The following is a 14,097-nucleotide window of genomic DNA, read 5'->3' as shown; positions in this document are numbered from 1 at the left end:
AAACTTTCAAAATGTTTGCACATGTGCACTGGAGTTAATTATACGACATGTAATTTCGGCACATTAATACCGTCTACACCCACACACATGCAGCTATTTTGTTTGAGTATTTACGACGGTGTCCATAATGAAGCTCCCTCCAGCTCATAAAGAGAAGCATCTCCACTGCCAGCAGCTCAGGAGTAACCTCCAAAGCCCATTTCATGTTGTCGCATATAAATATTCATTAACAGAGTGGGGAAACCAGCTGTTTCTCCCAATTAATCTGTGCAGAGATATGCCATTTGCCAATAAATTGTTGTTGTATAATTAATGACTCTCATTGCATGGTGACAACGACAGAAACAATACCTCATTTAATATTGAGATTTATATTCATAAACTTGGCAAAAGCAAGCAGCTAATCAGCTTCAGTAATAAACGGAGCTGCGTCTCATGTGGGAAAACTTTAGCCACATACCCGAGAAGTCAGCCACCCTGCATCCCACCAGTGCAGATAAATCAAGATGTCAGGGGATTTCTACATCAAAGCAGATGTTCCTCCCTGCTTCTCGCTGACCATGTTAACAGGCTACACACAAACAGACGATGGGAAGCGACGTGGTGAGGACACCCACTTCAAACAGCAAACGGGCCTGGGCTGAGATCATTATCTGGGCAGGTTGAAAACACTCTGGTCAGGAGAATTCTTATGGGACTTACCATCGGGAGGAGGAGCCGGTGTGAAGTGAACAGGTTTATCTGCAGAGGAAGAAGAGAGAGAGAGGCACATTAGTTAAAAGGAAGACGTCAGGACAGTCCCAGGCGGTCAGTAGTCGTTTTGAATGAGTGGGTAGACAGTGGACTGCATGATTCTTTCACAGAGGTTAAATCTCAAAAAGAATAGATTAAGAGAGATCAGTTGGAATATGAGATTAAAGGAATGGTCTGGGTTAAATACAACCTGAGCTCAATCGACAGCATCCATGGAGTGACATGCTATCAGTTACCACAGGAAATTTGTTTGCTGTAATGCCCTTACAGCACTAAAATAAATTTAAGTAAGTTTTATTTAAGTAAATTCAAGTAAAACACTTTTTTTTATTTTATAAATTAATACTTTTCTTCAGAAGAATGATCAAAATTGATAAAATGTGACAGAAACAACATTTATAGGGTTAAAAAAGTTAATAAACATGTTATAATGTTCTGTTGCTCATTCTATTGATTCTATTGAATATATGAAATACTAAAATCAAATAAATGTATCACGTTTCCACAAAAATATTTAATGAATATTTAATAAATTATTTAATTAATAATAAATTTAATGCCTTTTTAATGTCTTTTTTAATGCCATTTTTTTATGCCATACATGATCCATGACTAACCACAGATATTATATATATATATATATGCTGTCAATCGATTAAAAAATTAACTCAATTAATCAACATTTTTTTCTGTGATTAATCACAATTAAAAACACTCATTTTTGTAGGTTTATATCTAGTTTATATATTTTATAATGTAATAATTTCACAGTTAATCTCCAAATTAATGTAGAAACAACAAAGACAGTTTATTTCAAATACTTGTTTAATGGCATCTTTTTTATGAATGAAGGTCAGTCTCACTGATACTAATACAGATGTCTGGATAAAAATGATATAATGTAAAGCTAGCCAAAGGATGACAAAAATTTACGGATGCTGCGTTAATTGTGTTAAATATTTTATCGCGTTAAACTTCCAGCCACTTCTGCTGGAATTTGCACTTTTCCATTTTTCTGGTCTAGTTTTATTCCTGTCCACCACTGTACAGAATGCCCGCGTCACCTCCACATCATGGCAATTTTGCTCCGGCCGGAAGCAATTACCAAACTGGTTCCACGTGTTTATCACACTAACGTACACTTTGCGTCAGCAAATAAAAATGATTAAATATGAAGGCTATATTAAAATAAATTGATAGTATAACATTTTCTTCAAAACTATATCTAAATGTTTAATGCCTGTAAAATGTAATGCTTTTTAATGCTATTTAAGGCCTTAATTTTCACAAAATCCATTTAATGACTTTTAATGTTTTTTAATGCCTTGCGGAAACCCTGTAAGCAGCACAAATGTTTTCCACATTGACAATAATTGGAAATGTTACTTGAGCAGCGAATTAGAATGATTTCTGAAGGATCATGTGACACTGAAGACTGAAAAATTTGCTTTGCCACCAAAGGAATACATTATATTAAAATAGAAACAAGTTTTTAAATGATTTTGACATGATTTTCTTGTGAATTTGACAACAAAAGTTCTTTTCTGTTGCTTTCTCTTGAAAGAGCATTTTCAAATCACTGTCTGACATTCGTGAAGGCTACAACTTTATCATTTTAAATACTATAGAGACTCTGAAATATGTATTTTTATTTTCATTATGAGCCAATTCAAGTGACTGGAACATCTGCATGGTTATAGAATAATGTTTGAGAAATCAAGATGAATTTAAAAAAAAAAAAAAAACTTGAATGTTTTAACATTTATGAAAAAAAAAAAAGCCTTTTCCAAAATATTTTCTTTTGTGTTCTGCCGAAACCGTAAGTGTCAGGGTGAGTAAGTACTTTAAGCATTTACACTAATCAATGTAAAAATATTCAGACTATAAAACCAGCCAAAAATGTTGGGCTGAAACTCATTAAAATTAGCGCCGACTGAAAGCGAGAACTGCCTCAGAAGTTGGAAGCGACCCCACTCAGTCTAACTTTCCTCAAAACCGAAGTGATTTTAAAAACACTGAACTCGCGTACCTTATTACTCTTGACAGAACCGGCTTTTCGACAACATGCACATGAAGCCATCTAGCTAAAGTGCAGCTACAACACCCTGCTTCTGCAGGCGGAAATAACCAATGCCACAAAACTATCACATCAATTGCCCAGCCAGTCGGTAGCGCTTACATACACACACACACACACTCCCACACAGGGCTGGAGCTGGAATCTCTGCTCCTCTCTTCACCAGCACCCCCAACTGCCAGGATAGAGTTTAATTTTAGGCTCACTTCAAATTGCTTGTCAACAACTGAGCGCAGGGAAGATTGGAAAGCCGGCACTGGAGAGAGAGAGAGAGACAGAAAAACAGAGGTCTGAGAGAACGAGGAAGGGGGGGGGGGGGGGGGGGGGGGCTTGCTTCTCTCCTTGAATAATGAAGTGTCTGTTGAACTGGTCTGAGAGTCAATCATGACAGTTACAACGTTTCATCCTCCGGGAAACAGCGCCATAGCTGAGGGTGAATAACACACACACACAGATGTGTATCATAGAGATAAAATATATACTGCTCACATACTGTAATGCATAACCCTGTGCACAGCTCGACTTTCTTATATGTCCAGTGGCAGTAGAGGACAAAACTACAGTCTGTGCAGGTCTCACGGGAACATTTGCTTCACATGTAAATGATACACAGCTGAGAAATTCAACACAAGGTTCACCTCAAGCCTATTTGCTTTACTTAAAGGGATAGTTCATCCAAAACTGAAAATGAGTGTCTCAGTGCAGGGCTGTGCACAGGGGGGTGGCCCGGTGGCTAGAGCCACTGCCCCTCTGTCCTCATCGACTGAGGTGCCCCTCTTCCCCACCCCCACCGCTCCACTCAAAGCAATCCGCTGATTCCGCTAATCTGCTCCATGTTTTCCCGCTCGCTCCGCAGCATCACTCACAGTATATGGGTCCTATTTTAATGATCTGAAACGCAAGTATCAAGCGCGAAACGACGCAAATCTAAAATGGGTTGGTCGGAAGTAGCTTCATTACTCATAGGTGTGGTTTGGGCGTAACGTGAAATAAACCAATCAGACTGTCATCTCAAACTCCCTTTAAGAGCAGGCGCGCTTGTTCCATGGCGGATTGCCTAAAGCTGCAAAATAGCACCAGGGAACGTTTGGCCGGAACACGTCTCCTCTTTTCGCTGAACCGCCCTCGGGAGAGCAAGTTCATTCCCTAGTTTACCGATGTGCGTCTGTGGAGGGAAAAGTCAGCTGTGCGCGGGTGCAAAATAGGAATGATACATGCGTCGGTGAACAAAGTCAATTGCGCTGGGTGCAAGAAAGGGCCCTATGTGTCTGCGGCACTCTCTTGAAACTGAGAGTGAACACGACAGTTCACGAAAGCTGTCGCATTAACAGGTAGGCTGTGCAAGACAGTGGTTGAATCTGCGAAATTAGTCTTTTTTTTTTTTTTTTTTTTTATGTCGGTAATGTTTTGCTCTTGGTTTTCTAGCTGCTTGTCTAATTATTGTACTCTCGATCAGATCTAATACAAATAACAACATTTTCTGTTGTTGGCACACTTTGTAGACAAGTTTTGCTGTAAAAAGAAAAGGTAAATACCAAAATGTAAAACGGTAAATAAGTTCCTGTTATTATCACCAATATGTGATTGTGAATCATAAAAAAATTAGGTTATCAAGATCTTTCAGGACATGGTACCAAATAAAGAAGTGTTGCTGTAAATGGAACAGGTAAATATAAAAATATAAAAATGTAAAACAGCAAATAGTTTCTGTTAGTATCAGCAATATGTAATTGTGATGTTCTATCAAAACATCTACAATAAAGTCTAAAATGTATTTGAGCGTGTGCTTTCTTCTCTTTTAATTGAATATTTTTGTAATAACTGGATAATTTGTGTTAACAAGCAACCACCCCCTTAGTGCCCCTTTTTTTGGTTTAGGCCACTGCCCCTCAAAATGTCTGTGCACGGCCCTGTCTCAGTGCATACAATGAGAATCAAATGAGTCCACTGCTGCTTGGACTACACTATATACACTGTATAAAGCTGTGATGTATGCTAGCACAGCTATGTAAGCAATCTGATGCCAGAGAGAGTTGATAATTTACAGCTCTTAAACAAAAATATTTGACCAATTAGTATTAGTATTTAGAGAGTCATGTAAAAAAAAACAAAAAAAACAATTCAATGTTAAATATTGTTGTAAATAGGGAGAAGAAAAGTATCACAATATGTTACCTCATGATACTATATATGTTACCAATATTCTCAGGCTAAGAATCAACATTTTTGTTAATTTTTTTCCAAAATGTTTTCACGATAAGTGAGATTAAACAATTAACCACAATTCAGAGAAAAGTACAGTACAGTACCATTAGGCCAATGTAGACTCTATTCTTTCTATTCAACCAAAATTCAAACTGAGAACGAGCGAAGAACATAATTTCACAAAGTACTGAACTAATTGAGAATAGATGACAAAGAAACAAGTTAAATAATGCAGAATATCTAAACATAAATTGGTATATAAGAAAATCAAGTGAATTGTGTGTATGTATCTCATGTCACTACATAATTTAAAGTGAAATCAATATTTTATTTGAAATTGTATTTAATAATTTATTTGGTAAAAGCACCATATAGTCAGCTAGCTGTTACCCCAAATAGACCTCAACATTGCTGTCAGGCAGACTGTCATATCCATATCTGTGCATAGGCCTAAATGCTGGCCATATGTTTTCATTCAGTGTCTGTCCTCCTCTTTCCCTCTCTGTTTTATTATCTAGTTTGCTGATGTGTATGTATGAGCTGATGAATTTAGTTGTGGAGCTGAACAGCTCTAGTCCTGTGTGGCCTCACTTCTCTGTGCCTGCTAAATGAAAATGGAAATGACTAACCTTTGGTCTGTATCCCACTCCAACAAGCTTTCAAATGCTACGATGCACCTCTCCATGTTAATGGTACTCCTTTCACTCCATCCTGTTTTTTACTCTTCTTTGAGGAGCAGGGATGGAGTGCTCTAACTGAGTTTATGTTTAAATCTAATGGAATCTGTCTGGATTAAATCGATTTTGCGACATGGTCGGCTTATAAATGAACCTCACACTCAGACTCCTTTATTGAGGGATGGAGAGGGCACATTTTCAGAATTTCATGAAGGGCCCTTTTTGGTCTTTTAATATAGATCTAATGTAGAGGCACCGCGGATCTCTTTAAGTGAGGGCACAGGTAGGATTATGAGAAATGAGGTAGGTAATGGTTTACAGAGGGCGCACATGACTGGATGCTCTCTCGTTTGCCCCCTCACTGTTTTCTCCTCTCTAGAGCCTTTATTCCGGCAATACTAAACATATTCCTATCAAAAAAGATGTATATTATTGTCTCTATAAAGGAGTATGTTACATATATCCTTTTATGTAAATATTTAACTGTGTTTTAATATCTACTCAGATGGCCTGAGGCTCTAGAAACCCCAAATATATATAAGTCAAATCAAATCTCTCAAATCAAAGGTGAGACTTTCACTAAATACAGATTTAAATCAGAGCAGGAATGAGTATGAATTTTGTTGGGTACCTTGTGTTATAAAACATGTCAAATATTTGCAACAACATTATACATTTGTCTGTAAAAGCTAAATGTTAACTGTTTCTGGTATAACTTCACATGGCATCTTGCGTGACACCAGAAAAAAAGTTGCTAATCTCAAGTGTAAACAGACCAAAAAAAGGTAAAGATGGACAAAAAATGTCAATAATATGATCTGTGCAAGCTTCCCATTAAGATAGTCTTCTCAATTTCAATCTCATTAAGTAGCTAATGAGCCATCAGCAATGACGCATAGCAAAACCACTTTCTAACCAATTAAACTTTCTTCCTTACAAATATATATGTTTACCTTTCTGCTATGAAGTCATACTGTAGTCTTAGCGCAATTCTATGAATGTGAATTCACAGAGGAAGAAAACACGGGATGCAACGATTCAAAAGGCAGGTAAAAACCAATAGAGATAGTAATACATCCAAAACATGAAAAGAGCAGTGTTACCTGCTGCTCCATGTCATCAAAGCACATTTTGACATGCTCTGGAGCTCACATTCCGTCTCCTATCTTTTCTTTGTAAGCACAGTGCCAAATCTATCTGGCAACACACACCGGCTGGCGGGGCACCTTAAGATACCAAAGCGTTTGCAGATTCACTCAAGCAGATACAGTAAGCACTGGAGCTAATGCCAAGCTTTCACATCCAAAGGCATTTAATCTGCCCCCTTTATCCCACTGTGCAGTCTAAATACCACTGCTTCAGGGATGACAGAATGCCACCGAGCTGTGTTTTTAGACACAAGCGCTCAAGCACTTTGTAGGATGAGGACAGTTTATCTGTGTCATCCTTAATCATTTCACTGTCAGGCAGGGGATCGAAGCCTACGCATTAGGGATTAGTTTTTGATTGCCATCGATCCTTATTGAACCATCCATCCGTCAATGTGTCTCCCTCTGCCTGGGTGAACATCACTGTAAGAAAACTACAGAGCACACAAGGGAAAGAACCACTATTCTGAAACTTATCAGGCAACAAAAATTCTACGGGGTCATGCACAAACACAGACACACAAACACACACACATATATATATATACATACGCTGCATGTCATGTTTCACTAACTGTGACCTACAGTTATTGAGGAAGAGGAGTACAGCAAAGCCGAGCGTGGAAGTGGCCAGCAGAATAAGACAGATGTTGCAAGGAATCATGAAGTACCGCACGACCAGCGACACTTTGTGCTGGTACATGCGGTCCCGCTCTGGGGGCGGCGTAGGGTACTGACAACTGGTCATACTCCACTCCGCGCCTTCCCTAAAGTACGCCAAGTTGGCAAGCGTTCCAAACAGACTCAGAGAAAAAGGATAGACGAAAGAAATCCTAAAACGGTTTCAGCTTAAATTCCAGTGGTACTTATTTTCACAGTTTCTTCCTGAAGAACGTAGACAAATGCTTTTATCAGTCTCCCAGCAAAGCATTTTGTTTCCAAATTACAGCCGCTCTGGAAGGGTACCGGTCCTACAGTCCCCAACCCTCCAGCAATCTCTCCATTTCTTTCCCAAGCACAGGGGTGGTTTGTCATGAAAGGTTAGTGTGCAAGTTCTCTTGAGTGTGTTTGACAAAAGCTCCACTGGACCCCTGGCCTAGATTGGTACCACGGACAAGTGAGTGCAAACAATCCCCACTGCACTTTGTACTTTAAATCCGCAAGCACAGAACTCCACGGCTTGGTGAATTAGTAATGAATTGGCTCTTGATTCTTCTTTAGGGGTGCTTGTAATTTTTTATGGCACAATGGTGTTCCCTTCTTTCAGGACGTGCTGCCACCTGTCTGTGTCCGACAGCAACATGAAGATGCCAGGCTGCTCTCGTTGTGGCATGTGTCAGGATTCACTGCGGGTGTGGCTTGGCATCATGCTAGCCGCCTGTCCTGGTAAACACTCAGTTGCTCACAAGCTGGAACTGTCACTAGCTTCACACACACACACACAAACACAACATACAAACTTTTGTAGAATGACCCCTTCCGAAAATCCTCCAGAGAACTGCAACACTAGGCTCGTCTTTGGTCGTAAAAGTTGAAACTTTTCTCCCCCCGCCCCAGGCTGAATCTCCTGAATGAATGAATAATTAGCCAACAGAGAATCAGCAGCTGTCTTCGGCCAGCTCAACCATATGCCCTGGAGAGCAGTAGGGTCTTTTTTTCTCAACCCCCCCTTCCTTCAACACAAGTCCTCTCTGGTGACCTCCCCTCTTTTTCAGAAAGCACTTTGGATGAAGCCTACAGTCGCAAGTTGAGGTGTCTGGTGAGTAGACTCTTCTCTCAGATGCTGCTGTCAGCGCAGAGGCGCGCTCCTTGATCCGGGCAGCCGGAAACAAGATACGAGGAACAGCTGAGATTGCCACAGTATGTGTAAAGCAAACAAGACAACTGCTTTGGACAGTGTTGTTAGTTCTCAGTCCTTTTTAGCGGATAACTCTCGATACAAGACAAGCTCCTGTTGTGGACAAGTTGTTTGTCGCTCTGAAAAGAAATGAGAACGGAAGAGTCACTTTTTTCAATGGAGTCAGAAGCTATTTAAAGCTCTTTCTCTCTCCGTTTAGCTCTCTTAAGCATCCATTCCTGTGCTGGTGTTCCTCCTTGTGTCCTGGACTTAAACTCGGTCCAGCTGAGCCTCAGAGGAAGTGTTCACTGCCAGCCAAAACATACACTCTGATCGCCGCTATTCATGTCAGAAAATCCCCCAGGCATCAGGTACTCTGCCTGCGTTCAGCCAGCGCTTCTCAGCCAATGAGCCAGGGAGCGGCGTGCACAAATGAGTAGAGCCTGAGAGGAAAAAAAGCAGGAAAAAAAGAAAACAAACTGGCCGATGACACTTAGTCCACCACTCTGTTACGTAAAAAAATACACAGAACGTGTTTTCTGCATCCTTACGGCACGGACGCTCATGACTCCCTCTCTCTGCTTCGAATGAAGGAGAAGACAGTGAGAGGGGGAGTGGATGAGGGGCTGTCTCTAACAAAGGGTTGGGAGGGGTGAGAAGGGGGAGGCAGTGAGGGAGGGAGGGGGAAACCGAGAATAAAAGCTTTTGGGAATACTTGGGAGTGTTTTAAAGGGGGGAGCTGGAATGACAGCAAAAACACAAAAGGGCAGTTGGACCAAAAACATGTCAAGCCTTTTGAGTTGATAGTGAATTAAAGGAGAGAGTAGCCAACAATCGTGCTAAATTGTAATTGCAAACCTTGTGGTTTAAATGGGAAAGGTGAAAGGAAAAAAAGATTGGTGATTTTTTTATGAGCTTTTAAGGAAAATAGACCCTTTATAATGCAAAAATGATTTAAAGGAGAGTGTAGCCAACAATCTTCATCTACTCGTGACACCATGCCATGCTTTTACTCATCTGTCATACTGTGAAATATAAAAGCAAAAATGAATATTCAGTAGAAGTGAAAATGAATATACTGGCAAAAGATCAGTGGGAAATGTGTTTTCTAATCCATAGCATTATTTCACTAGGTTTCACGCCTATGAATGTTTATTTTATGCTCTAAGCCACATAATGAGGTCAACAGCACAGAGAGCTAATGCTTCTTTTTATACCCCCCACCTTCAATACTGACTGGCATATACACAATGGATGTTCATCTTCACAAAGAAGCCAGTACATATTATCAATTATTTATACGCTCTGTTTCTTAACCCACCCCTCTCTGGATACCCATCATGCTCGCACACACACACACACACACATTTTTACAAGGTTACCCTCCGTTCTTCGGACACAGCCTATTCTTTGACTTTATGGGCCCCATGGAATTGAGCTCCTGATGTACACAGCAGAGAACATGGGGTCAGCTGGGCCTCCAGCACAGGGTTCTAGGTTCACTCACCAGCTGTGGTGCTGTACCCTTAAACAACACCCACACTCCACCAGGGCCATTAATCTCCCTTCAGACTGACATGTAGACTAAGAAATAAGACAACTGGGCATATAGTGACATTCATGCGGGCTACAATGACCTGAAACACCCATGGACCAGTAAGGAAATCGAAGAGGGCGCCACATCCGTTCAATTCCACACACCCTCTGTCATGACTCGAATAAGACCTAATTTGACTTCAAAGCGCTCTGTAATGCATCTTTAATGTGCATGCTATCTCAGAAGGTTAACATCTCTCTCAGTGTGATCTCTCAGCTGGCAACTTCCATTAAGAAACAACAACAAACTCTCTGCACTTCCCGCACTTGCATGACGAGCAGCCTCAAGGCTTTTTATGGGCTTCTGCTTGTTTCTTCTGCTATGTTTCTGGTATAATGCATGTGTGCTGATTTCAGAATAGAAGGAATAGGAGTAAAGCATGAAGTGGTGCACTTCATCTATTTTAAAAGAGCGAATAGTTATTAAATTGAGAAACCCTGAGAAATTCAAAAGATATTCTCTTTCAAGTGTTTTCAGTGAAGATTCTGATTCTGATCTATCTATCTATCTATCTATCTATCTATCTATCTATCTATCTATCTATCTATCTATCTATCTATCTATCTAAATCCATCCATCCATCCATCGAACATTTAACTGTCCATAGTTTGTTCATTCAAATATCCATCACTCTGCTCATCCATTTACCTGTCCATCCATCTATCCTTCTATTCATCTACCCAAATATTCATCTATCTATCCAGCAGCTTTTCAGCAGCTAGTTGGATGTCTTCTTGTAATGACTATCACCAATAAATAAGGTTGTTTTGATTATGATCAGATCCCCAGTTCTCAACTCATTATACTACATTGCGCAAGCAGTGAAAAATAGACGCGAGACAGTGCAGGAGGTAAAGAGGGAGGTGGAGACCGCCAGCAGGCTCTGGGTGAGAATGAGCTAACTGCACCTCCAGCCAGATCATTTTGGAAGCTGGGAGTTCCTTACTCCCCTGCTCTGTCATATGGCTCGCAAGAATAGAAAGCAACGCCACGCCACCCAAAAAGTGGGGATTTTTCCATCGTGCTGTCTCCCGGAGTGCCGATGTAACTGTAACATAGACATTACCCATGGGAAATGACATCAGTATAATTCAACGTGAGAACACATCTGCCGACTGGCCTGCTGCTCTGTGAGGCACAGCGCCTGTCTGACAATGCATCCAGGTGTGAGCTATCACAGAGATGAAGCTATTCATTCAATATCTACTGTCAATTTCTACAGACTCGGGTACCCAAAAACCATATGGCGAGATTCCAATCCTGATTTCCACAGAATGTTAATCAATCCAGTAGTTTTTCTGTGAGCAGCTCAAGTTTTGAGGCTGTTTCTCATATGGTTCTGTTTGTTTCCTACAGCCCATGGGCTTCATCTGACAGATGTCTGAATCAAATCACTGTCAATCTGCCAGATTCAAACTGTCCATTTTGCTGCTCTGCTATGACTAATCCTAATCCAAACAAGTCTGAGGAAACGGATGGATAACTATTGTTCGCAGCTTATGTTTGCCTCAACTGCAGTTAAACTACCTTTATGAAAACGATAGCAATTAGGGCTGGGTGATACAACAGTGTATTCCATGCGACTGCAGAAATGTGTCAACCAGCTGACATTCTACTAATTTTTATACAAATATTTTCACATTATGGGTGACTAATACCATCCTAATAGTTCTAAATAAATTAAAATAATTCATAATCACTTTAAATGCTACAAGTGAACTTGAAAAATGGATATTCGTTTTGAAGTTTGCTAAAACAAGTACATTTAACAGTGTTTTTATGATGTTTAAGGACCTTTTTTCTTATTTGAATAATTCAAAAGGAGTTCTGCTCTATAAATGTGATTTTCAAATCTGATTTTTATCTGTTTGCACAGTGTGAGAGGCTGTTCCACTCTAGTTCACTGCTATCTACATTGTAGAGGTCACTGGAGAGGTCTCTCTATCTCCCTATCTATTGTGTGTGTGTGTGTGTGTGTGTGTGTGTGTGTGTGTGTGTGTGTGTGTGTGTGTGTGTGGCCTCGGTACAATCCACTAAAGACCATGGCAGATAAAACACAATTACCCTAATCCTTCTTTCCTTACCCAGTCCTCACCCTAATACCTATTAGTCGATGTGTGCTCAGCAGACGGTCGTATACCGTACATCACATATTGATTTTGGTTGAGGATACCCACCGCCACTCAGGTTAAGTGCTTTAGGACTGATGAAAACCACCATCACATAAATCCAACCTTCTCCCATATATCAAGGAAAGAGCAAATAAATCATTCTATAGGAAGATTTTATTACTCAGATGTTGCTCTTTCATTGCTCAAGAAAGTTAATTAGCATCTTTTGTTACGTTGTCTAGCGATTCACCATATATCAGTACCCAGGGGTTAAAGTGGGCCGGAACGGTCCGGAACTGCGTTCCGGCACCTCAGATAAATTAATAAATAAATAGATTCAAATCAAATCGTTCTCATCAAATTCAATTATTCTCATCATTCATCAAATCAAAACTGAATATCACCGCCTGGCCCCGCCTTCACAAACACGCTTCCCGACGTTATGTTCTCATGGTTCTCCTGTCTGATTTGAGTGCATCTGCACCGGTTCACGTGAAATGCACGTGAATTGAGCGCGGTAAAGTTAGTTTTAGGTTCGATATTCGCCGGACATTTGTTTTCCCTTGTAATATATTTTATTATTTATTATTATATTATATATTATATTTATACCTGAGAATGCTTTGACGCATTTCCACAGCACATGATGCTTAAGGGAACGTCTGCCAATTCCACCAACTGCGTTATAGTCCAGTCATTTTAAGCCAAAATTGCAACAGAAGCAAACTCAACTGATTTTGTATCCTCAATATGTCCTGAGTAAGGAAAAAAAAAGCCCCGAAGAATCCCATTAGGGGAAAGTTTAGAAAAAGACCCAAATATAGTAAAAAAAAAATAACCTTTAGATATCACCATGAAAATTACTGAGTTGATTACTTACATCAAGACACAAAAAATGTATTACAAGTTTTTTGAAATTGTTTGTTAACATGGACAAAAGGTGCACAATCTAATTACGTACAGTATGTGCTAATTTGCATAAATACCACAACAGGTCTAAACATTGGGTATAGCCAGGTGAAAATGTCTTGTTTAATCTTGTTAACAGTAAAATACTTAATGTTAAGGTCTGAATGGAACCCATTTAGGCTACCCATGAACATTAATACATAGAGGCAGGAAGAAGTACTTTAGAAACCAGCCTTTATTAATTTTTAAGAGATGGGGTTTGGGGCTAGGCCCGTGGGATTGTTTCTGGGGGACGAGTCTGAGGGAAGAACAGGAGACAATGGTAAGGAGAATGCAGAAGACAAAAGGTAGGCAAAATAAAAAGTGAATCCCCAGAAAAAGTCCCACGGACCCAGCCCCAAACCCCATCTCTGCAAAAATAATTAATAAAGGCTGGTTTAAAGTACTTCTTAGTACTTCTTGGATAGCCTAAAACTTGTCTCAGAAAATGATTCATAAAACATATAAATATCAGTTGAGCCTATGTATACTTTCTTCACTGACACAGACGAAAATGAAAAGACTATCAGTCAAAGTTCAGTTTTAGGAGGGGAAGAATTAGGGCAGAAGGAGACTGAGAGAAAAAGAAAGATGAAGATGAGGAGAGAGCAGGTATTGACAAATAATCTAATGACAAAGTTTTAAAGCTAAAAAAAACAAATTGGCCTTCAAAAGCCCTAAATTGCACATATGTTGGTCAGAGAAATCCAAATTTTCTCGGGGGAGCATGCCCACGAACCCCCC

At 40.0% G+C, this 14,097-nt stretch overlaps 1 protein-coding gene across 4 annotated transcripts in view; it reads right to left on the bottom strand.

Moving 5' to 3' along the window:
• Window positions 1-14,097, bottom strand: part of agrn (agrin) — a 248,272-nt gene that overhangs the window by 130,123 nt on the left and 104,052 nt on the right. For 3 of the 4 annotated variants that reach the window (XM_079848704.1, XM_079848705.1, XM_079848707.1), the window contains exon 3: window positions 703-741. In XM_079848704.1, coding sequence (XP_079704830.1) covers window positions 703-741 — 39 coding nt within the window. Of the gene's footprint in view, window positions 1-702; window positions 742-7,445; window positions 9,280-14,097 lie in introns of those variants that run through there. The other variant, XM_079848706.1, reaches the window with a different exon arrangement.

Source organism: Squalius cephalus (genome assembly GCF_949319135.1).
Source record: "Squalius cephalus genome assembly, chromosome: 18".
In the NCBI taxonomy this organism is placed as follows: domain Eukaryota; kingdom Metazoa; phylum Chordata; class Actinopteri; order Cypriniformes; family Leuciscidae; genus Squalius; species Squalius cephalus.
The sequence above is the reverse complement of the archived record's forward strand: the minus strand, read 5'-3'. Positions and strand labels throughout refer to the sequence as shown.